The sequence below is a fragment of the Gorilla gorilla genome, chromosome 21 (genome assembly GCF_029281585.2).
Source record: "Gorilla gorilla gorilla isolate KB3781 chromosome 21, NHGRI_mGorGor1-v2.1_pri, whole genome shotgun sequence".
Lineage (NCBI taxonomy): Eukaryota > Metazoa > Chordata > Mammalia > Primates > Hominidae > Gorilla > Gorilla gorilla.
In genome coordinates, this window is record NC_073245.2 from 48,049,255 (window position 1) to 48,071,485 (window position 22,231).

General features: G+C 43.4%; 2 protein-coding genes across 4 annotated transcripts in view; one reads left to right on the forward strand and one right to left on the reverse strand.

Moving 5' to 3' along the window:
- PHF20 (PHD finger protein 20) overlaps window positions 1-22,231 on the forward strand; it is a 183,402-nt gene that overhangs the window by 67,125 nt on the left and 94,046 nt on the right. For 2 of the 3 annotated variants that reach the window (XM_031005036.3, XM_055373429.2), the window contains exons 3-4: window positions 7,129-7,300; window positions 11,858-11,942. In XM_031005036.3, the coding sequence (XP_030860896.1) occupies window positions 7,129-7,300; window positions 11,858-11,942 (257 nt within the window). The remainder of the gene's footprint in view (window positions 1-7,128; window positions 7,301-11,857; window positions 11,943-22,231) is intronic. The other variant, XM_055373432.2, reaches the window with a different exon arrangement.
- On the reverse strand, window positions 15,035-15,370 carry LOC109024287 (cytochrome c oxidase subunit 7B, mitochondrial-like). Its single transcript, XM_055373521.1, has one exon. It carries the CDS (start codon window positions 15,368-15,370, stop codon window positions 15,035-15,037), a length of 336 nt encoding a protein of 111 aa, XP_055229496.1.

Genomic DNA, 22,231 nt, shown 5'->3' on the forward strand with positions numbered 1-22,231 from the left:
ATAGCCTAATACTGAAACTGGGCAGGAAGGGCATAATACAAGGACACTTGGACAGATCTCATTTATAAGAGGTACAATTCTTGTCAATAAAATCCTGGAACACCAAGTAGAGACTTATTAAATGAATGATGCATGAAACCAAATATGATTTATTCTAGCAGAGTAATGATAACTTAAATTTAAGAAATCTGTCAGTTCATTATATTTACAGAATAAAAGAGTCCGGGCACAGTGGCTCACGCCTATAATCCCAGCACTTTGAGAAGCTGAGGTGGGTAGATCACTTGAGGTCAGGAGTTTGAGACCAGCCTGGCCAACATGATGAAACCCGTCTCTACTAAAAATACAAAAAATTAGCCAGGCGTGGTGGCGTGTACCTGTAGTCCCAGCTACTGGGGAGGCTGAGGTGGGAGAATCACTTGAACCCGGGAGGCAGAGGTTGCAGTGAGCCAAGATCACACCACTGCACTCCAGCCTGGGCAACAGCATGAGACTTCATCTCAAAAAAACAAATAAAATAAAATAAAAGAGAAAAGTTTTATAATCTTCTTGACAAAGGCTGAAAATTCTAAAAATTTATTATTACCTGTTTTTTAGATGGGGTCTCACTCTGTCTCCAGAGTAGAGTGCAGTGGCACAATTATAGTTCACTGCAGCTTTGAACTCTTTGGCTCAAGTGATCTTCCTGCCTCAGTCTTCTGAGTAGCTGGGACAACAGGCACACACCACTACTCACAGCAAATTTTTTTTTTAACTTTTTTTTTTTAGAGATGGGGTCTTGCTGTCTTGTTCAGGCTGGTCTCAAACTCCTGGCTTCAAAGTGATACTCTCATCTTGGCCTCCCAAAGTGCTGGGATTATAGACATGAGCCACTATGCCCAGCCAATATTCTTATTTTCCTCTTTTATAACACAAAAGGTATCATAAGATATGCACTATTCTGTAGCTTGTTTTTTAAAAACTTAATGTGTCATGGAAGTCTTTCTGTATCAGTTCATAGAGTGTGTCTTCATTCTTTCTTATGGCTGCATAATATGCCATTTTGTGGGTGTGCCATAGCAGCACATAAACATAATATTCATGAAGCTATCGGTTGATATCTTTAAAAAAGTTTTTTAAACTTTTAATTTGCCGGGCGCAGTGGCTCACGCCTGTAATCGCAGCACTTTGGGAGGCGGAGGCGGGCGGATCACGAGGTCAGGAGATCGAGACCATGCTGGCTAACACGGTGAAACCCCATCTCTACTAAAAATACAAAAAATTAGCCAGGCAAGGTGGCGGGCGCCTGTAGTCCCAGCTACTCGGGAGGCTGAGGCTGGAGAATGGCGTGAACCCCCGTGGGGGCAGAGCCTGCAGTGAGCCGAGATCACACCACTGCACTCCAGCCTGGGCGACAGGGAGACTCCGTCTCAAAAAAAAAAAAAAAAAACACCTTTTAATTTAAAAGTATTTATTTTTTGGCTGGGTGCAGTGGCTCACACCTGTAATCCTAGCACTTTCAGAGGCCAAGGCCAGCAATCGCTTGAGCCCAGGAATTTGAGACCAGCCTGAGCAACATGGCGAAACCCCGTTTCTACAAAAAATACCAAAAAAGTATCTTAGGCGAGCATGGTGGCGTGAGCCTGTAGTCCCAGCTACTCAGGAGGCTGAGGTGGATCACCTGAGCCTGGTAGGTCGAGGCTGCAGTGAGTGGAGATTGCACCACTGTACCCCATCCTGGGTGACACAGTAAGACCCTGTCTCAAAAACAAAACAAAAAACAAAAACAAAAACAAAAAACCACAAAACCCCAAAAAGTACTTATTTTTTACTTATACAAGTAATATTTACCTAAATTTTTAAAAAAATTCACACTAAAGCAAAAATCTCTTGGTTATTCCTAATCCCTGTCTCCTCCTAAGAGCTAATTTTTGTTATTAGTTTGATTATCTGCCCCTTTCTGGCCAGTATTCCCGTTGGTTGGAAATGTAACTCCCAGCTGCAATGTTAGTTTGGAAACTAGAGTCTCATCCGTGGCTCTTAGTTACACATGGAAGCTAGAAATTCTCTCTTCCTTTTCTGCCTGTACAAATTCCATTCACATCTCTTTTGTTAACTCTGTCTCATCATCTTCAGCCTGCTTTATGGTTGTCCATATATTTAGGTTGAACCAGATGAAATTGCTCTTTTGGTAGGTAAAAAGCAGTTGATTATCAGCAATTAAATGTGGTTCAACCTAATAGTTTTAAAGCCTAATCCATTTATGTGTCTAGTTCTCCTCAAGGGCAGGGGCCAGAACACATGTTTGTATAATCCCTTCCAAGACCTAGAATTGGCTGGTCAGATCAAAAGCACTTAATAAATTCCTGTTGACTGATGAAGCTAAGCTGTCGCCAAGGCAGGCAGAGTTGTGATCCACTAAATCTTACCAGGTTGATCTCTAAGATGGTTTTTGCAGCCTCCCTCTTCTCTGAAATGTAATTGGGTCCCCACCGCCGTAAGTGACTTGCATCTTTGTCACACTTTAGGGAAGTGGGGAGGACCACTTAATCTTTGGAAAATTTTGCGCCTTGGCTACTGTTGAGCCTCTTGGAGGGGTTTGTTTAGGTCTGCAGAGAGTTGGATATGTGTGCCCAGTAAAGTTTTTTTTGAATGAGGGAGAAGCTTTACATTAGCTGAGGACGTAAAGACCCTTCAGAGTGAGTGGAGTTGCTGGTCTAGGAGTTCACACTTGATTCTATGAATCCTGACTTCCGACCAGTGCATATCCAAAAGAATTTAAGGTTTTCCCTGAGGTTGCCAACTTTTAATTTTGCCAAATAAGGACATTTAAAATAAGTATGTAATTATGTACTTTTAATAGTTAATATGTGCTCATGGTACAGCATTCAAAATGTCCAAAAGGATATACAGCAAATAAAATGAGTCTCATGCTTCCTCTCCAGTTGCTTAAAACTATCCAGTTCCCCTTCCGGGAGGCAAACCGGGTTACTTGATCCTCCTTCCCGAGGTAGCCCACGCATTTAAAAACAGGTATGACTGTACTGGCTCTCTCCCTTCCCCCACATAAATGGTAGTGCATTCAAATACTGTTTGATATCTTTGAGTTTACCTCCCACATTTCTTAGAAATCTTTTAAAATCAATACATTAAAAAAATAAAGTAAAATCAATACATAGAGCTGCCTTATTCTTTTTGAAGGCTGTGTAATATTAGGAAGGGTATTAAAAACAGTTGTTATCGTTTTAACTTAGAAGGTATATTTAAATACTAAAAGTTAGAAAGAATGCGATTTCAAGCGGGATGTGGTGGTTCATGCCTGTAATCTCAGCACTTTGGGAGGCTGACGCAGGAGGATACTTGAGCCCAGGTGTTCAAGACCAGCCTGGGCAACATAGTGAGACTCCACCTCTACAAAAAAAAAAACCCAATAAATTAGCTGGGCATGGTGGTATGAGCCTGTAGTCCCAGCTACTCTGGTGGCTGATGTGGGAGGATCACTTGAGGTCAGGAGTTCAAAGCTGTAGTGTGCCATGGTGGTGCCACTGCACTCCAGCCTGGGCAACAGAGCGAGACCCTGTCTCAAAAAAAAAAAAAGTGATTTCCGTGTAAAGAAAATTTCCTGCCTTAGTCCAAGGACCCTGTGTGAGAAAGCTGTTGCTAGAGATAGTAAACCATTAAAGAAAGTGGTTTGAAGCCAGGAGCGGTGGCTCACTCCTGTAGTACCAGCGCTTTGGGAGGCCGAGGGGGGCGGATCACGAGATCAGGAGATCGAGACCATCCTGGCTAACATGGTGAAACCTCGTCTCTACTAAAAATACAAAAAAATTAGCCAGGCGTGGTGGTGGGCGCCTGTGGTCCCAGCTACTTGGGAGGCTGAGGCGGGAGAATGGCATGAACCCAGGAGGCGGAGCTTGCAGTGAGCTGAGATCATGCCACTGCACTCCATCCTGGGTGACAGAACGAGATTCCATCTCAAAAAAAAAAAAAAAAAAAAAAAAGAAAGTGGTTTAAATAGGAATGTGTTAGGACAGATTGTGTTATTTTAGAGAGATTTACTAGCCTCAGGTAGGCTGAATGAATGATAGGGTAAGAGATATATAATTGCCATATTGATGTCCTTCTCCCCATTTTACAGAGAGGAGTGGATTTAGGGAATCCTCTCTTGTCTCCTACAATTGTACTATTTCATTTGTCAGATCAGACAGTTAGCCAGTCTGCTGTCAAGATGTCTTGTATTTATAGCAGCTGTCATTTGGATTGGAGTAGGAAGACTAGTTTCAGGGCTGTTTATGTCTTTTGTTAATATTTTTGAGCAAGTAAGGTATGCATAGTAGCAATTAGGAATTATGGAAAACATACCCTTCCAGTCCTCTGTGAGGAATACACACATGAAGTGATGGGGGCCTGAACTTGAGGAGTGAAATTGGAATAGGTTGCTGGAGTCTGAGAATGTTGGAATTTAAAAACTGACAGAATACATGACCTTTGGGAAGAATAAGAGGAGTGGAATTCATTTGCTAAACATTTATTGAGTACCTAGTATGTGCAAAGTACTGCGATACGTTAATGCCAAGCAAACTGCCTTAGAGGGTGCTAGTGTAGGGTTGAAAAGTACACAGTATACAGACACAAGAAAGCAGGCCTGTTCATTTAGGTAGGTAGCATGTGTTTATTAGGACAGCACTGTACTAGGTGCTGGATATAAGAAAGGAAGGAAGTGGTACAAACCAGGTTGCAGGGAGAAAAACAGATAGAATGTCAACTTTTTCAGTCTAGAATAGCTATTTGATTAATACAAGTGTTTTCAGAGAAAAACTGCATACAATATTTTTCTTTATTTTTAACCGTTTATTTTTTGGAATGAGCAATACCTTTATATAGTTGAAATAAAAAGGTATTATAAGGTATACTGCAAAAAGTCTCCCTCCTATTTTTGCTCCTTCCCACCTCTTATCCAGATACCTCTCTTGTGTCAGGAATAAATGCTGGAAACAGAAACCAGCCCAAGTATTTTAACCACAAAAGGATTTAACGTGGGGAATTGGGTACTTTTAAAGTTGTTGGAAGGGCTGGAAGAGTGGGACTCAAGGAGGCTGCCCTTAGGGTATCATCTTGAAAGGCCCACAATCGTAGCTGTGATCTGGTCAGGAAGTCACTACTGGCACTGCCATCTGCACCACTGCTGCTTGACATGCATGAAACTGATGATTAGACATTAGGCTCTGGCTTATTGCAGACCAGCAGCAGCAGCAGCAGCAGCAGCAACATCTGGGAGCTTGTGAGAGCTCTTAGGCCCCAGCTTGGCATACTGAATCAGAATCTTCATTTCAACAGGATACCTTGATGATTTACATGTATGTGGAAGCTTGATAGGCCTTGTACTGGACCTGGCCACTAAGCCAAGGGTCTTTATGACCTTGGCCACCAATTGTAAGGAAGTCAGGGAAATGTAGTTGTTGATTTTCCTCTCGGTCTAGAAAGAAGGTTGAATGGAGGTTGAAAGAAACCATCTACTGAACTGACCACACTTTTCCACAAGTAACCTTTGTTGTTTCTTGGGCATCCTTCCAGATACTTTATGCATATATAAGCATATGTGAATACATATCCTTTTTTCTCCTCTTTAAAAAGTAAGTCAGGTGTGGTAGCTCATGCCTGTAATTCCAGCATTTGGGGAGGCTGAGCCAGGATCTGCTATTCTGGGCAGATAGCTTGAGCCCAGGAGTTTGAGACCAGCCTGGGCAACGTAACAGAACTCCATCTCTACAAAAAATACAAAAATTAGCCCTGTATGGTGGTGTGTGCCTGTAGTCTCAACTACTTGGGAGGCTGAGGCTGGAGGGACACGAGCTGGGGAGAGGGAGGTTGCAGTGAGCCGAGATCATGCCACTGCACTTCGGCCTGGGTGACAGAGTGAGACCCTGTCTCAATCAATCAATCAATCAATCAAAATAAAACGAAACAATAGCTTAGCATATACAGTGTTCTGAATCATATAACTGTATATCTTAGAAGAGCTTTCCATAGCTTGACAGATAAAATCATCTTGTTCTTTTTAATAACCGCGTAGTATAAGGCCGGGCACGGTGGCTCATGCCTGTAATGCTAGCACTTTGGGAGGCTGAGGTGGGCGGATCATGAGGTCAAGAGATCGAGACCATCCTGGCCAACATGGTGAAATCCCGTTTCTACTAAAAATACAAAAATTAGCTGGGCGTGGTGGCATGTACCTGTAGTCCCAGATACTCGGGAAGCTGAGGCAGGAGAATCACTTGAACCAGGGAGGTGGAGGTTGCAGAGAGCTGAGATCGTGCCACTGCCCTCCAGCATAGCGACAGAGCGAGACCCTGTCTCAAAAAAACAAACAAATAACAACAACAAAAACTGCACAGTATTCCATTATATTGCTTATAAATGCTTAAAATTGAGACTGTCTGATACAGTCTGGGTTGCATGGTCATTCTGATTTATTGGCACATGTAAAATCTAATCTAGTTGTTAAATGTTTTCTTCCTGCCTCTTGTGTGCTCAGGTCTTTTGTGTATGTCATCTTGTTTAATCCACACTACAACCCAGTGTGCTTCTTCCACTTTACATGAGGGAACTCAGGCTCTGAATGTTTAATTTGATAGTTCATAAACTGGCCGGGCACAGTGGTTCACCCTTGTAATCTCAGCACTCTGGGAGGTTGAGGCGGGCAGATCACCTAAGGTCGGGAGTTCGAGACCAGCCTGGCCAACATGGTGAAACCCCATCTCTACTAAAAATACAAAAATTAGCTGGGCGTGGTGGCAGGCGCTGTAATCCCTGCTACTCGGGAGGCTGAGTCAGGGAGAATTGCTTGAACCCAGGAGGTTGCGGTGAGCCAAGATTACACCACTGCACTCCAGCCTGGGTGACAGAGCGAGACTCTGTCTCAAAAATAAAATAAAATAGTTCATAAACTGAGGAATATGCAGGTTAGGATTTGGACCTCAAGTCTGTTACCCTCCATAATTTGTGATTTGACCCAATTACACAGAGTCTTTAAACGGTAGGCCTGGTAACCTTCTCCTTTGGGAAGAGGTTTGGAAATGTACCATTATGGATATTTGGATATTTGGGGTGGGTATTAAAGGAATGCCAATTTTTTTTTTTCTGACTCAGGTATCCAGCTCACATAGAAGACATTGACTACGAGGAAGGAAAAGTACTCATCCATTTCAAGCGTTGGAACCATCGTTATGATGAGTGGTTCTGCTGGGACAGTCCTTATTTACGCCCTTTAGAGAAAATACAGCTGAGGAAAGAGGGCTTGCATGAAGAGGATGGATCTTCTGTGAGTAACAAATCTGGGAAGTTCTGTAGTATGCAAGGTCAGCCATTGGGCTGTTTGTGTTTCAATCTTTGATGTTAGTAGCAGCTGGAGACCAGTTCTTATTTAGGCCTATAGTTGTAACCCTGAGATCTCTATGACACCTGGGGCTCTTGAAGAATCCCAGTTTTGTTTGTTTGTTTTTTGAGATGGAGTCTCGCTGTGTTGCCCAGGCTGGAGTGCAGTGGTGCAGTCTCTGCTCACTGCAGTCTCCACCTCTCGGGTTCAAGCGATTCTCATGCCTCAGCCTCCCTAGTAGCTGGGATTACAGGTGCCCACCCTGGCTAATTTTTGTATTTTTAGTAGAGATGGGGTTTTACCGTCTTGGCCAGGGTGGTCTCAAACTCCTGACCAATTTTACGGCATTGTATCCCTAACTTCTAGAACACTGCCTGGCACATAGTAGATCTGATCTTTTGTTAAGCTGTCTGGTCTTTTGTTAAGTGATCATTCTGGCCAGGCGTGGTGGCTCACACCTGTAATCCCAGCACTTTGGGAGGCGGAGACAGGCAAATCACAAGATCGGGAGTTTGAGACCAGCCTGGCCAACATGGTGAAACCCCACCTCTACTAAAAATACAAAAAATTAGCTGGATGTAGTGGCAGGCAGCTGTAATACCAGCTACTCGGGAGGCTGAGGCAGGAGAATCGCTTGAACCCAGGAGGCGGAGGGTGCAGTGAGCCAAGATGATCATGCCACTCCACTCCAGCCCGGGTGACAGAGTGATATTCCATCTCAAAAAAAAAAGTGATCATTCCATGTAGAACATTGTACTAAGTCTCATATGCAAGGTCTTCTTCTTTTGAGACAGGGTCTTGCTCTGTTGCCCAGACTGGAATGCAGTGGTGCAATCATGGCTCACTGCAGCCTCAATCTCCCAGGCTCAAGCGATCTTTCCACTTCAACTTCCCAAGTAGCTGGGACCACGGGCCCACCACACCCGGCTAATTTTTAAATTTTTTTATAGAGACAGTGTCTCGTATTGTTGCCCAGGCTGGTCTTGAACTCCGGGCTCAAGCGATCCTCCCGCCTTGGTCTCCCACAGTGCTAGGATTATAGGTGTAAGCTTGTCCTGCAGAGTCTTTTATAAGCCCTTAAAGAACTTGGAATTGATTCGACTGTATTCCATTTTTCTAAATTTTATCTCTATGCCTGGAGCTTTTACTGACTTCAAAATGCAGTATGAAGTGTTAGTTTTAAGGTTTTTTTGTTTTGTTTTGTTTTAAGCAATGAAAGCACAGATTTACTGAAATGAAAGTACACTCCACAGAGTGGGAGCGGGCTCGAGCAAGTAGCTCAAGAGCCGTTTTTTTGGTTTGTTTTTGAGACGGGGTCTTGCTCTGTTGCTCAGGCTGGAGTGCAGTGGCTCGATCTCACCTCACTGCAACCTCCATCTCCTGGGTTCAAGTGATTCCCCTGCCTTATCCTCCTGAGTAGCTGGGACTACAGATGCGTGCCACCACACCTGGCTAATTTTTTGTATTTTTAGTACAGATGGGGTTTCACTGTGTTAGCCATGACAGTCTCGATCTCCTGACCTCGTGATCCGCCTGCCTCGGCCTCCCAAAGTCCTGGCATTACAGGTGTGAGCCACCGCGCCCAGCCGGTTTTTTTTTTTTTTTTTTTGATAATGTTGTCCAGCTTTATTTTTGCTTTCTTGCCAAAGAAGATTTATCAAGCTCCTCACTGTGTCATTATAAAATTCCCACCCTGAGAATCTCCCATTTTTCTTCACCATCACCACGCACACACACACACACACACACACACACTGGCTGAAACAATAAAATATAAAGTTCATCCTAAGAAGAAGATATCGAGTCCGAAGAGGGTTATCAACTTTAGAAAAGAAGCAAAGAAATCATAAAATAATGATATTTTAAGGTTACAGATTAAGCCCTAATTTAGAATATTTTTAGAAATTTTATCGTATTAAAACAAGGGTGAAGGCACTATAGACTCTTGTTTTTTAACTAACTTTATTTAAATTAGCTACACCCATTTTAAGTGTATGATTTGATAAGTTTTGTGTAATAAACTTAAGTTTAATAAGCATTTAAATTTGTGACATAAAAATCACCCATTTTAAACTGTATAGTTTAATAAGTTTTGCAAATTTATATTGTCAGATAGCCACTGCCATATGATACACAATATTTTCATTATGACAAAAAAGAAGCTCTCCCTCAAATTGCTTTTCATTCAGTCTTCACCAGCCAGTCCTGGACCAGTTCTGGACCCTGGCTTGCCACTGATCTATCTATTTTCTGTTTATAGCCCTATTTTTGTTTGGTTTTTCATTTGAAATAAAATCATACTATATGTAACATTTCGGATCTGACTTACTTCAATTAGCATATCTTTTGAAGCTTCATTGATGGTGTTTTTTTTTTCTGTTCCTGTAATAACAGTTTATTTTTTTAATTTTATTTATTAATTTTTTATTATACTTTAAGTTCTAGGGTACATATGCACAATGTGCAGGTTTGTTACATATGTATACGTGTGCCATGTTGGTGTGCTGCACCCATTAACTCGTCTTTGTTTGTTTTCTTTTAAAGAGACGTTTTCTTGCTCTGTCGCCCAGTCTGAAGTGCAGTGGTGCAGTCTTGGCTTAATGTAGCCTTGACCTCTTGGGCTCAAGCAATCCTCCTTCCTCAGCCTCCTGAGTGCCTGGGACTATAGGCATGTACCACTGTGCCTGACTAATTAAAAAATTTTTTTTGTAGAGACAAGGTCTTATTATGTTGCCCAGGCTGGTCTTGAACTCCTGGCCTTAAGGGATCTTTCTGCCAAAGAAGGAAGATCCTTCGTACCTCCCAAAGTCCTGGGATTATAAGCGTGTGCCCTTGTGCCTGGCTAGTTTTAAGGTTTTTAAACAGGCATTGAGACATCTGTAATGGTCCTGCTGCTTTTGGATCTGACTCAGCCCTGCCTTCTATTTTTCTTTTTTTTTTTTTTTTGAGACAGTCTTACTGTATGGCCGAGGCTGGAGTGCAGTGGCATGATCTTGGCTCACTGCAACCTGTCTTCCGGGTTCAAGTGATTCTCGAGTCTTAGCTTTCTGAGTAGCTTGGACTACAGACGCATCCAACCACACCTGGCTAATGTTTGTATTTTTAGTAGAGGTGGGAGTTCATCATGTTGGCCAGACTCCTGGCCTCAGGTGATCCACCTGCCCCAGCCTCCCAAAGTGCTGGGATTACAGGCACGAGCCACTGTGTCCGGCTTATTTTCTGTTTTAACCCTATTAGGGAACTTGAACTATTGCTGGCTTTTTTTTTCTTTTTCCCAATTAAGGATTATTCAGTATTGTTCCATTTGACTTTTCAGTGTTCATTCTACAAAATTTTTTTTTTTTTTTTGAGACAGAGTCTCACTGTATCACCCAGCCTGGAGTGCAATGGTGCAATCTCGGCTCACTGCAACCTCCACCTCCCGGGTTCAAGTGATTCTCCTGCCTCAGCCTCGTGAGAAGCTGGGATTACAGGTGGCTGCCACCACACAGGCTAATTTTTGTATTTTTAGTAGAGACGGGGTTTCACCATGTTGGCCAGGCTGATCTCAGGTGATCTGCCCACCTTGACCTCCCAGAGTGCTGGGATTACAGGTGTGAGCCACTGCACCTGGGCCATTGTACAAAATTTATCAGTGCAAACTGTGTGCTGGGAAAAGAGTATAAAATATTAAAGGTGAATGGTTGCTTTCCCTGGCAAAAGACCCTTTAGAAGTGTAGATGGCATTAAATGCTGCTTCCCTGAGTATGAAGTAGCCTCATATCTTCTGACTCCTATACTGGATGTGTATCCTAGTAGTCCTGGCCTCTTAGACTCATTTTCAGAATGTATGCTGGTTAGGGTGGAATTATCATCAGTGCTGTTCTGTGCCTGCCCAGACCTCTTGGGCTTATTGAGGTCTTGTGTCCCAGCCCTTTTGTTTTGACTCCTGTCTTAGTCTTTTCTGTGTTGCTATAATAGAATACCTGAGACTAGGTAATTTATAAAGAAAACAGGTTTGTTTAGCTCACAATTCTGCAGGCTGGGAAGTTCAAGTGCATGGTACTGGCTTCTGGCATCAGCTTTCATGCTGTGTCATACATGGTGGAAGGTCAAAGAGGGAGACAAGTGTGAAGAGAGGGACCAAACAGAAGGAGGAGCCTTGCTTTATAACAACTTGCTTTCTTGGGAATGAATCCATTCCCAGGAGAGCGAGAAGTCACTCCTGTGAGACAGCATTAATCTATTCATGAGGGATCTGCTACCATGACCCAAACACCTCTCATAGGCCCCATTTTCAACACTGCTGCACTGAAAACGTTAACTTTTGGTGAGGACAAATGACACCGAAATTATAGCAACTCCTAGTGTTGAACAACAGAAATATCTTCCTCCATCTCAACAGCTACTTTCCCTTCACACTTTCTTATCAATCCCAGCCTCTTTTATGAGATCTGGTATGTCCTGTATGTCCTGTGAAATTAGGTTGGTAACAGGATCTTTTTTTTTTTTTATGTTTTTTAGGAATTTCAAATAAATGAGCAGGTCCTTGCTTGCTGGTCTGATTGTCGTTTTTACCCGGCCAAAGTCACTGCTGTTAACAAGGATGGTAAGGCATTTGAGTTGTAGTTGTTTTTACTCATGACTTAGGTGGTGGGGGGGGATGTTTGTAATATCAGAGCTTGATAGTATATTTTCAGTATTTATTTACTGCCTAGGTATCCGCTTTATTCAAGTTAATCACTATGTCAGGAGTTGGGTAGAAATTATAAGTGTAAAGAAAACTGGACAAAAAAAGATAGTTTGACTTTTTACCCCCTGAATTTCAGTCATTGTTTTCTAAAACAGTCACAGTTCATCTGTCACTCTGCCTGGAAGTATGCAGGTACTTGCTGTCTAGGAGTTCCTAATATAATTGATGACATAGTCCTGAATATTTGTGAATAGCTTAGAAATTAAATGAACACTAACAAACTTTAAAAAATGTGCTTTCTAGATGCAAGGTGACTGAGGGTGGTCTGTAACATTGGAGTTGCTAGTGGAAACTGGGATGCCGGAATTTAGAGCACTGAGTTGGGTTTCATTTGCCAGAGTTGAACATGTGAAGAGACAGGATGGGGAACTTGACTAATAGAGGCTCAATTTTGCTAGTAAAAGGGCAGACAAAGAGTTATGAGGATAATATGTACGGTCAGGATCCTGGCACCTGGAGAATAGAGTCTGGGTCCCAGTGATACCATTGTAAGCACATTCCACTAGGGTGTGTGTGGTCTCCATGATCTCTGAAGTGAGTGTTTAGGGAAGTCAGGCCTCTTGATGCCACTGTAGGGTTGACTATTAGGCCAGCCTGACTTTTCATTTGATGAAGTTATTCAGATATTTATTAATACTCTGCTAACTGCTGGGCCTCAGGCTGACCAAGTTTTGTCTGAGAATGATTTTTTTTTTCTTGTTCTTTTTTGAGACAGAGTCTTGCTCTGTTGCCCAGGCTGGAGTGCAGTGGTGCCAGCTCAGCTCACTGCAACCTCCATCTCCTGAGTTCAAGCGATTCTCCTGCCTCAGCCTCCCGAGTAGCTGGGATTACCAACGTGCACCACGGTCAGCTAAATTTTGTATTTTTAGTAGAGACGGGGTTTCGCTATGTTGGCCAGGCTGGTCTCATGTGATCCGCCCACCTCGGCCTCCCAAAGTTTTGGGATTATAAGCGTGAGCCACCATGCCCAGCCGCAACTTTTTAGAAAAGTATTTTTCAGGCCAAACACGATGGTTCGTGCCTGTAATCCCAGCAGTTTGGGAGGCTCTCGTGGGAGGATCACTTGAGGCCAGGAATTTGAGACCAGCCTGGGCAACATAGGAAGACCTCATCTCACTATGAAAAAAAAATTAGATGAGTGTGGTGACATGTTCCTGTAGTCCTAGCTACTCGCATGGCTGAGGTGGGAAGATCCCTTGAGCCCAGGAGTTTAAGGCTGCAGCAAGCTATGATAGTGTCATTGTACTCCAGCCTGGGCAGCAGAACGAGACTCTGTCTCTTAAAAAAAAAAAAAAAAAGTCTTTTCAGTTGTGCTTCCTCCATAAGCTAAAATTATAGGAGGGAGAGTCTCGAGGCTATGATAGTTCCTAAAATGGTCATTTGCAACGCTAATATATTGTTTCTGAAGCTCCATATTCTGTCCAGTTAAATTTAGTTAATTGAAGGACATGAAAATGAATGGAAATTTCTGCCAAAACCTGTTGTCCTGAGGTTCTTGGGTCTGAAGTCCTGTATTATGCTGACACATTGACTGGTTTTTGGGACTAACTGCAAGAGGGAGGAGAGGATATGGGAGAGGGGCAATCCTGAAACAGAAAGTTAGTGGGGCAGGCTAGGTAGTACTATTGGCCACCCAGATTGTGAAGGAAAGCTAACCTTTGTAGGAGCTCAGATCTATGTCTGATTCAGAGATGAAGATAATTAATGCCTCTAAGAGGGGTGGGAAGGTGTCTTGGTGGAGGCAATGAAGGCTTAGTAATCTACTGTTTAGATCTAATACCTGCAGAGCCCAGAGCTTGGCATCATGAAGTAAAACAAAAGAAGACCTGCTTCAAGGTAGAATGAAGTAGGTGCTGAAATAGAGCTACCAGGAGGAGGCAGGGCAGGATGGTGCAGGTCAATCATGGTAGGCACCTGTCTCTATAAGGTTTTGTGTTTGTGTGTGGGATGGATCAGAAACTCTTTGAAATAATGATTTCAAAAATGATTAGGTTTGGATTAGAGCTGATGGTCAGTTTCTGCTTCATCACGATTCACTGTGGGATTACTTGTGGGATTGGGAGCGACAATGCTAGTCTCTCTTTTCACTCTTTCCTTGGTATTTTCTGCTGTGCCTCAGGTTCATCCGTAGCAGTGGCCACCAGCTTAATGGCCCTGCGAGGAGCAGCTCTGCCGGCAAGGCGGCCCCTTTATTTCCTGTAAATGTCACTTATGTCTTGTTGGTGCTGCCAGGAGGAGGCAGGGGATATAGTGAAGTCATGCCTTGTAGATTTATCTTTAGAAGGCTTGGTCTGATTTTCTTGCCACTCTTAATCTCCTTGGATGTTTTGCTAAGGCTGAGTGTTGAGCAGGCTGGTGGGTGGGGACTGTGGCCAGAGTGTGGAAGTGGCAGCTGCTGGCACTGAGGAGTCTGGCATGATTGAATCAGAACTAAATAACAACCTTAGTTTCTTAAGGAAGTCTGTTAGCAGTTGGAAAATAGGGCATATAATGCCATATTATTTAGCTTTTTTCACCTGGAATGGTTCTTCAGCAGTGGAGATTAAGCATTATTTAGTATGAAGGCAGCGGCAGTTAGTAGCCTTGTTAGACCCTCAGTCTGTGTTGTTACAGAACACAGTAAAAGATGGGTTTCTACTTTCAGGGAATCTTTGTTTGGAAGCCGTCTCTGGTGAGCTGACCTCACCTCTTTGCTGGGGCTGCTTAGCTTCCCCCTCCGTTTTTTTTTTTTTTTTTTTTTTTTTTTTGGTGACAGAATCTTGCTCTGTTGTCCAGGCTGGAGTGCAGTGGCACAATCTCTGCTCACTGCAACCTCCGCCTCCTGGGTTCAAGCAATTCTCCTGCCTCAGCCTCCTGAGCAGCTGGGACTACAGGCACACGCCACACCACACCTGGCTAATTTATATATATATATATTTTTAAGGTTTCAAATGTACTTTATTTCTTCATTAATGCCATATCTTAATGGGTACACAGTGCTTTAACTTGGCATCAATTATGAGCTGTTTTTTAAGCAATTCATTATTACACCAGCTGGTATGATTACTGTTCTCTCCATTTTGGGGGGTGACTCTGCCAACAGGGGATGGGTTCCATTCTATTCCAATTTGTGTTGTTATATATGTCCACATAGCAATACAGAAAGTGGGTCCACTAGCTAATACAGTATTACCATATTTGTTATGAAAATCAGGTGTATGTTTCTGGTGGCTCTGCCTTGCCATTGTTTGCTGAATGCTTCGAACTTGGAGATGACTGAGTTTGTTTTTGACCAAGGGAAACATCGTGAAGGTGAAGATAGAACTGCAGCAATGAAGCTGCTGCTTTAATTTTTGCATTTATAGGAGAGACAGAGTTTCACTGTATTGGCCAGGCTGGTCTGGAACTCCTGACCTCAAATGATCCACCCGCCTCAGCCTCTCGAATCTCCCCTTTTTTTCACACAAGGATTAGCAGAGTCAGTTGTCTGTCAGGGCTTTTTGCACCCAGTAGTGTACAACTCTGCTCTGTAAGTGATTTTCTTTAAGGAAACTACTGTGTAGGTTAGCATTTATGACAAAATGGGGAATTGGTCCTTTCTGTTGATCTGTGGTTCTTTAACTTGAATGAGCAGGTAAATCAGCTCCTTCTTCCTAAAAAATATGCATATTTTTGGGTCATGTCCCCTACCTACCCTGCCAGTTCAGTCTCTGGGGCAGTGACTGAAGTCTGCATTTATAACAGGAGATGCTATGGAAGTGATCTTGTTTCTAGAGTCTCTGGCTGAAGCAGCTCTTATTTTTTGTTTTCTTCATGCTGTAACTGATTCTACATTTGAAATGTGGGGAGGCTGATACTATGTGAACAGCTTTGTAGAAAGAGAAAAGGAAGATTTAGACCCACATGTGCAGGTGCTAGCTTGGCTGTTTTCTTCTATTGGGGGAAGAGGGATTGTGCTTCCCCCCCACAACCCCCACCCCCCCCTTTTTTTTTTGCCTAGATAGCCTTTAACGATGTCAGTGTCTGGCCAGGCGCAGTGGCTTATGCCTGTAATCCCAGCACTTTGAGGGGCCGGGGCGGCGGATTACCTGAGGTCAGGAGTTCAAGACCAGCCTGGCCAGCATGGTGAAACCTAGTATCTACTAAAAATAGAAAAATTAACCTGGCGTGGTAGCATGTGCCTGTAGTCCCAGCTACTCGGGAGGCTGAGACAGAAGAATCGCTTGAACTCAGGAGGCAGAAGTTGCAGTGAGCCGAGATTGCGCCATACTGCACTCTAGCCTGGGTGACAGAGCGAGACTCCGTCTCCAAAAAAAAAAAGATGTCAATGTGCTGTGCTTCCCTTTTAGGGTGACTTGGTGGTATTGATCCCTTGGTCTGTGACAGGCCCTGTGCTAGGTTGTTTCCATATCTTATCGTATTTAGTCTTTACACAGACATGGAAAGGTTATTGCCATTAACCCCATTCTTATTTTGCAGATGAGGAACTAAGCTCACAGGGGGAAACTGCTTGAGGTTATAAAGCGCTTGGATGGTAGAGCTGAGATCTGCATGGAGGTCTGTGGTTCTACAGAGTCCCTAAACTGTCGTTCCCACAGTACCAGGCTGCCTCTTTGGAGCAGGGTTTTCCTAAGAGGGCAGGTGTTGTCAATTAGGTCCAGGTGTTCACTGATAGAATGCGAGAGTGGATGTAGTGGTCTGCACTTTCTGGAGCCGGTGTTGTCTTGAGAACCATGGCTGGGAGACAGGGTCTGGTCCCAGTTCCTGCTCAGTGATTATGGGCGGCTCACTGCCTTTGCTCTGGACTCTTTTGAGCAGTTAGAAGTCAAAGAGGGAGTGGGAATAGATGAGTGTTGTATTGGCCACAGAACCTAAACCCAAAATGTAAAATTGCTAAGACGAAAATACTTAGAGGGAGGGGAAGGCGTGCCCACAAACATATGCACATCCCTACCCCTCAATCTGTGGAAGCCTAAGGACTTCAAGAAAACTTTTTTTTTCTTTTTTGAGATGGAGTCTCCCTCTGTTGCCCATGCTGGAGTGCAGTGGCTTGATCTCAGCTCACTGCAACCTCCGCCTCCTGGGTTCAAGTGATTCTCCTGCGTCAGCCTTCCGAGTAGCTGGGATTACAGGTGTGTGCCACCACGCCTGGCTAATATTTGCATTTTTAGTAGAGACGGGGTTTCACCGTGTTGGTTAGGCTGGTCTTGAACTCCTGACCTCATGATCCACCCGCCTCGGCCTCCCAGAGTGTTGGAATTACAGGCGTGAGCCACCGTGCCCGACCTGACTAATCTTTTTTTCCTTTTTTTTTTTTTTCTAAAAAGGGCCGGTCCAGGCGCAGTGGCTGACGCCTGTAATCCCAGCACTTTTGGAGGTCGAGGTAGGTGGATCACCTGAGGTCAGGAGTTCAAGACCAGCCTGTCCAACATGGTGAAACCCGTCTCTACTAAAAATACAAAAAGTAGCTGGGCGTGGTGGCGCACACCTCCCAGCTACTCGGGAGGCTGAGGCAGGAGAATCACTTGAATCCAGGAGGTGGAGGTTGCAGTGAGCCAAGGTCGAGCCACTGCACTCCAGCCTGGGCAACAGAGCAAGACTCGTCTCAAAAAAAAAAAGAAAGAAAAAAAAAGAAAAGACTAGTTGAAAGCAGTTGTGAGAAGAAAGGAAAGAGTAGAACAAGAAGTTCGATCTGTAACTAACTGTGAACCATCAATTGAGATAACTCACTACTTTCAGACCAGCCTGAGAAAACATGTTTGAAAACCCTCCCTTTTCCATCTGTGGCATTCTGGAATAATCTGACTTCCGAAGAGTGAATGAGATAGAAAAGAAGCCCTGGACGCTGGGCAGGATGGCACACATCTGTAATTCCAGTGCTTTTGGAAGTTGAGGAGGCAGGATTGTTTGAGGCTGGGAGTTTGAGACCAGCCTGGGTAACATAGACCCCAATGCCCCGCTATCTCTACAAAAAATTAAAAAATAAAAAATTGGCTGGACATGTTGGTGCATGCCTGTAGTCCCAGCCACTTGTGAGGCAGAGACAGTAGGACTGCTTGAGCCCAGGAGTTAGAGGCTGCAGTGAGCTAAGTTCGTACCACTACACTCCAGGATGGGTGACGAAGACCCTATTTCTTTCTTTCTTTTTTTTTTTTTTTGAGATGGAGTCTTGCTCTGTTGCCCAGGCTGGAGTGCAGTGGCGCACTCTCAGATCACTACAACCTCTGCCTCCCAGGTTCGAGTGATTCTTCTGCCTCAGCCTCCCGAGTAGCTGGGATTACAGGCACCCACCATCATGCCCAGCTAATTTTTGTATTTTTGTAGAGAAGCGGGTTCACCACGTTGGCCAGACTGGTCTGGAACTCCTGACCTCAAGTGATCCGCCCGCCTCCACCTCCCAAAGTGCTGGGATTACAGGCGTTAGCCACCATGCCCGGCCGACGAAGACCCTGTTTCTAAGAAAAAAAGAGGTCCTGGAATATTGGCTGTGGTAGATTTCATGAGCAACAGAAATCTGTCCAATCCAAAATCACCCATGTATTATCCCTATGTCTTTGGTCCTAGAGAACATGAGCTTGTTATGCATCTCTAGTTTTGTTCTTAGAACCCTTTTAGTGTTACTGACTGCTATAAGATTGTCTGCAATGCTGAGTCCTTAACCCTCAGAGGGGCAAGACCAGGAATCTTTGTTTCATCTTAAAGTCTAAGGACAAAAACTCCTTGAGGGAGTCTGAGGCAGGTAGCTCTTCTGTCACGTTAGAGGAGATGGAACAGGATACACTTATTTTGAGTTCCTTCATTTACATGTTGTTTGTTAGGTAGTGTTTGTGGCCACAGGAGAACTCTATTATTAGCTACCTACGGGAGGATTCCATGTGAAGACAATCTTTTAGTAATATACGTGAAACCATCAGAGTAAAATTTGGGCCTCTCTGTTGTCCATTATTCTGTCTGATTTATTGAAGCCCAAGTTAGGCTGTGTTTAGCATGATTAAAGGGGAAAGTTTCAAGATGATCGTTGGTAGTCCTTTGGAAGTTAAAAGGATCAAAGACCGAGATATATCTAAGGACGGTCATCCCTTAGCACCTTTGGCCATAGTTTGGGTCATTTCAGCACTCTGAAATGGGTCTGTGGTTTGGAATTAGGCTGAGGAGCTTGAGCAATAGGCAGTGCGGGGTGGTGGGAAAAAATTGGTTGGAGGTCAGTAGACAGGCTTGGATTCCAAAGATAGCTGTCTCAGACTTAATCATGGAACTCAGGTTCCTTTTATGTAAGTCCTCCTTCTGGAATCTGCCATCAGGAGTAACCTTCAAAATTAACTCCAAGTAGCTGAAAATGTTGGACTGTTAGGTAACATTACTCAATATTGACTTTTGGATGTTGGAAATGGCCTGTAAAAATGGCAGTTTTCATTTTGATGTAACTGATCCTGAACTAACTTTGTTGATAAAATAGTTGAAAATAGAGTCTTGGGTGGTTTGTTGGCACACATAATATTTAAGATTTCAAGATAACTGGAGTCTTAAAACTAACATCCCCCCATCTCCATCCCCAGACTTGCCAGAGTTGCACCATGGTTGCTTGAGAGGGTTCTGTTTAGAATTCCATAGCATTGTTTATCATAACTGCTTTGCTTGCCAACACCCTCACAATATAGGCAGGGAAAAACAGGAACCCAGACCTTTGTTGTAAGTACTCATAAGTCATTGCTGAGCTGCCTGTGTAGATAATTGTTTATGCTCTTATCCTTTTATGTTCTTATCCTTTTATCATAGCCTGTTCATCTAATTGTTGTTGTCATCTAATTGCTGATGTTTTAACCCAACCAGGCATAACTATGTATCCTTATATCTTGTTTGCTAGCCAGTTTCTTTTTTTATACTTTTAATTTTTTTTAAATTTTTAATTTTTGTGGGTACATAAGTGGGTGTATGTATTTATGAGTTACATGAGATATCTTGATACAGGTATGCAATGTGTAATAATCACATCAGGGTAAATGGGGGTATATATCACGCCAAGCATTTATCCTTTGTTACAAACAATCCAATTATGTAGTTATTTTATTTTTATTTTTTATTTTTTTTAGGCAGAGTTTCATTCTGTCACTCAGTCTGGAGTGCAGTGGTGTGATATTGGCTCACTGCAACCTCCACTTCCTGGGTTCAGGCGATTCTCTTGCCTCAGCCTCGTGAGTAGCTGGGATTGCAGGTGCCCACCACCATACCTGGCTAATGTTTTTTGCATTTTTTCAGTAGAGACAGGGTTTCACCATGTTGGCCAGACAGGTCTTGAACTCCTGACCTCAAGTGATTCACCCGCCTCGGTCTCCCAAAGTGCTGGGATTACAGGCCTGAGCCATCACGCCTGGCCAAGTTATTTTAAAATGTGCAATTATTTTTGACTATAGTCACCCTGTTGTGCTAGCAAATACTAGATCTTATTCATTCTTTCTAACTTTTTTGTACCCCTTAACCATCGACACGTTCCCCCACCCCTGCCTACTACCCTTCCTAGCCTCTGGTAACCCTCCCTCTACTCTCTATCTCCATAAGTTCAAATGTTTTAATTTTTAGCTCCTACAAATAAGTGAGAACATCAAAGTTTGTCTATGTCTTGCTAGCTAGTTTCGTCATGTATTGGTGACACCTGTGACAAATAATCACCTTTATTTTGTAATTACCAGGAATAAAGGTCAGTAGGTAATTACTAATTGTCTATGGCAGTGGTTCTTGGACTTTGGTGTACATCAGAATCACCTGGAGGAGTTGTTAAAAATGCACATTCCTGTGCCCTGTTCCCAGTTGCTGTTTCAGTGTATCTGAGGTGGGACTGGTAACTTGCATTTCTAATGAGTTCCCAGGAGTTGCTCATGCTGCTGCTGTGGGACCACACTTTGAGAAGCACTGGTTTACTCTGAGGCAGGTACTGTGTGTGGAAGAAAGTGGTATAAGTTGTGGTCTCTGGCCTTGAAGAGCCTGCTTTTGAGTTGTGATCTGTACTTATATGAAGGTAGACCTAAGTTTGAAGCTCTGTAGGCTGGTGCCAAATGAGCCTAAGAAGTTCAGATCGGGGGTAATCATTAGTAGCTGAAAAGCCGGGAAGCTTTTACAGAACTGTTGTGGGTATTTGAGCCGGGCACTTAAAGATCAGTGAGTGGCACATTCCCAGAAGGAAAACACTTTTAATACAGATGTGGAGTTAGAAGTGTCGCTGGCAGTTTCAGTGGGTAGCTTGTCACTTTGAGTTGGTGGGTATTGGATGGTGGTAATGGGAAATAAGGTTTGGAAAATTATTGGGGTCAGATTGTGTTGGAGGTTGAATACTTTTGGACTTCATTTGGTACCTGTGATTAGCCATTGACTAGGCCCTGTTGAGGACTGGCGGTGGAGGGGTGTGGGAAGAGAATGTATCAGAAGGAGAAAACCAGGTCTTAACTTTGTTGTTGCATTCTTCGGCTCCCAGGCCTCAGGGTTTTTTGCAGGGGGTGGGGGAATTGGTTCTAAAAAGAAAAACCTGTTTACTAGTGGAAACCATTACGTGATTACCAATGGTTTACTGAACCTTGACAAGATTAATTGTGATTTTTTTAAATCCCTGGGGCAAAAATGGGTGGGGCATGAATTGGCTCTAAGATGCAAAATTTGAAAGTGTTGTTTGGGTACAACTAATGAGAACTTCTGTAGTTGGATACCTTATTTGGGAAGATAAGATTATCTGGGTTTCCAGCTTAAGGTTTTTAGCAGGGACGGATCTTTATTGAATAATTTTTTTCTAATGGGAAAAAACTAACAGTGTAGCAGAAAAAAACTAACAATGTAGCAGCAAACATTTTGTGTTTTGACCAAGTCTCTATTTTAAAACATTGTATCATGAAGATAATTCAAATGGATTTTGAGTTGTGGAAATAGAACACATCTCTTGAAACACAATACCTTTAGCTGAATGATGTTCCCCTTTTTTTTTTTTTTTTTGGAGACGGAGTCTTGCTCTGTTGCCTAGCCTGGAGTGGAGTGCAATGGCAGGATCTTGGCTCACTGCAACCTCCACCTCCCCAGTTCAAGTGATTCTCCTGCCTCAGCCTCCCGAGTAGCTGGGATTACAGGTGCCTGCCACCAAGCGCGGCTAATTTTTTGTATTTTTAGTAGAGACGGGTTTCACTATG

Coding starts and splice junctions, on each gene's coding strand:
- LOC109024287 (XM_055373521.1), bottom strand. CDS start 15,370: ATGTTTCCCTTGGTCAAAAACAAACTCAGTCATCTCCAAGTTCGAAGC.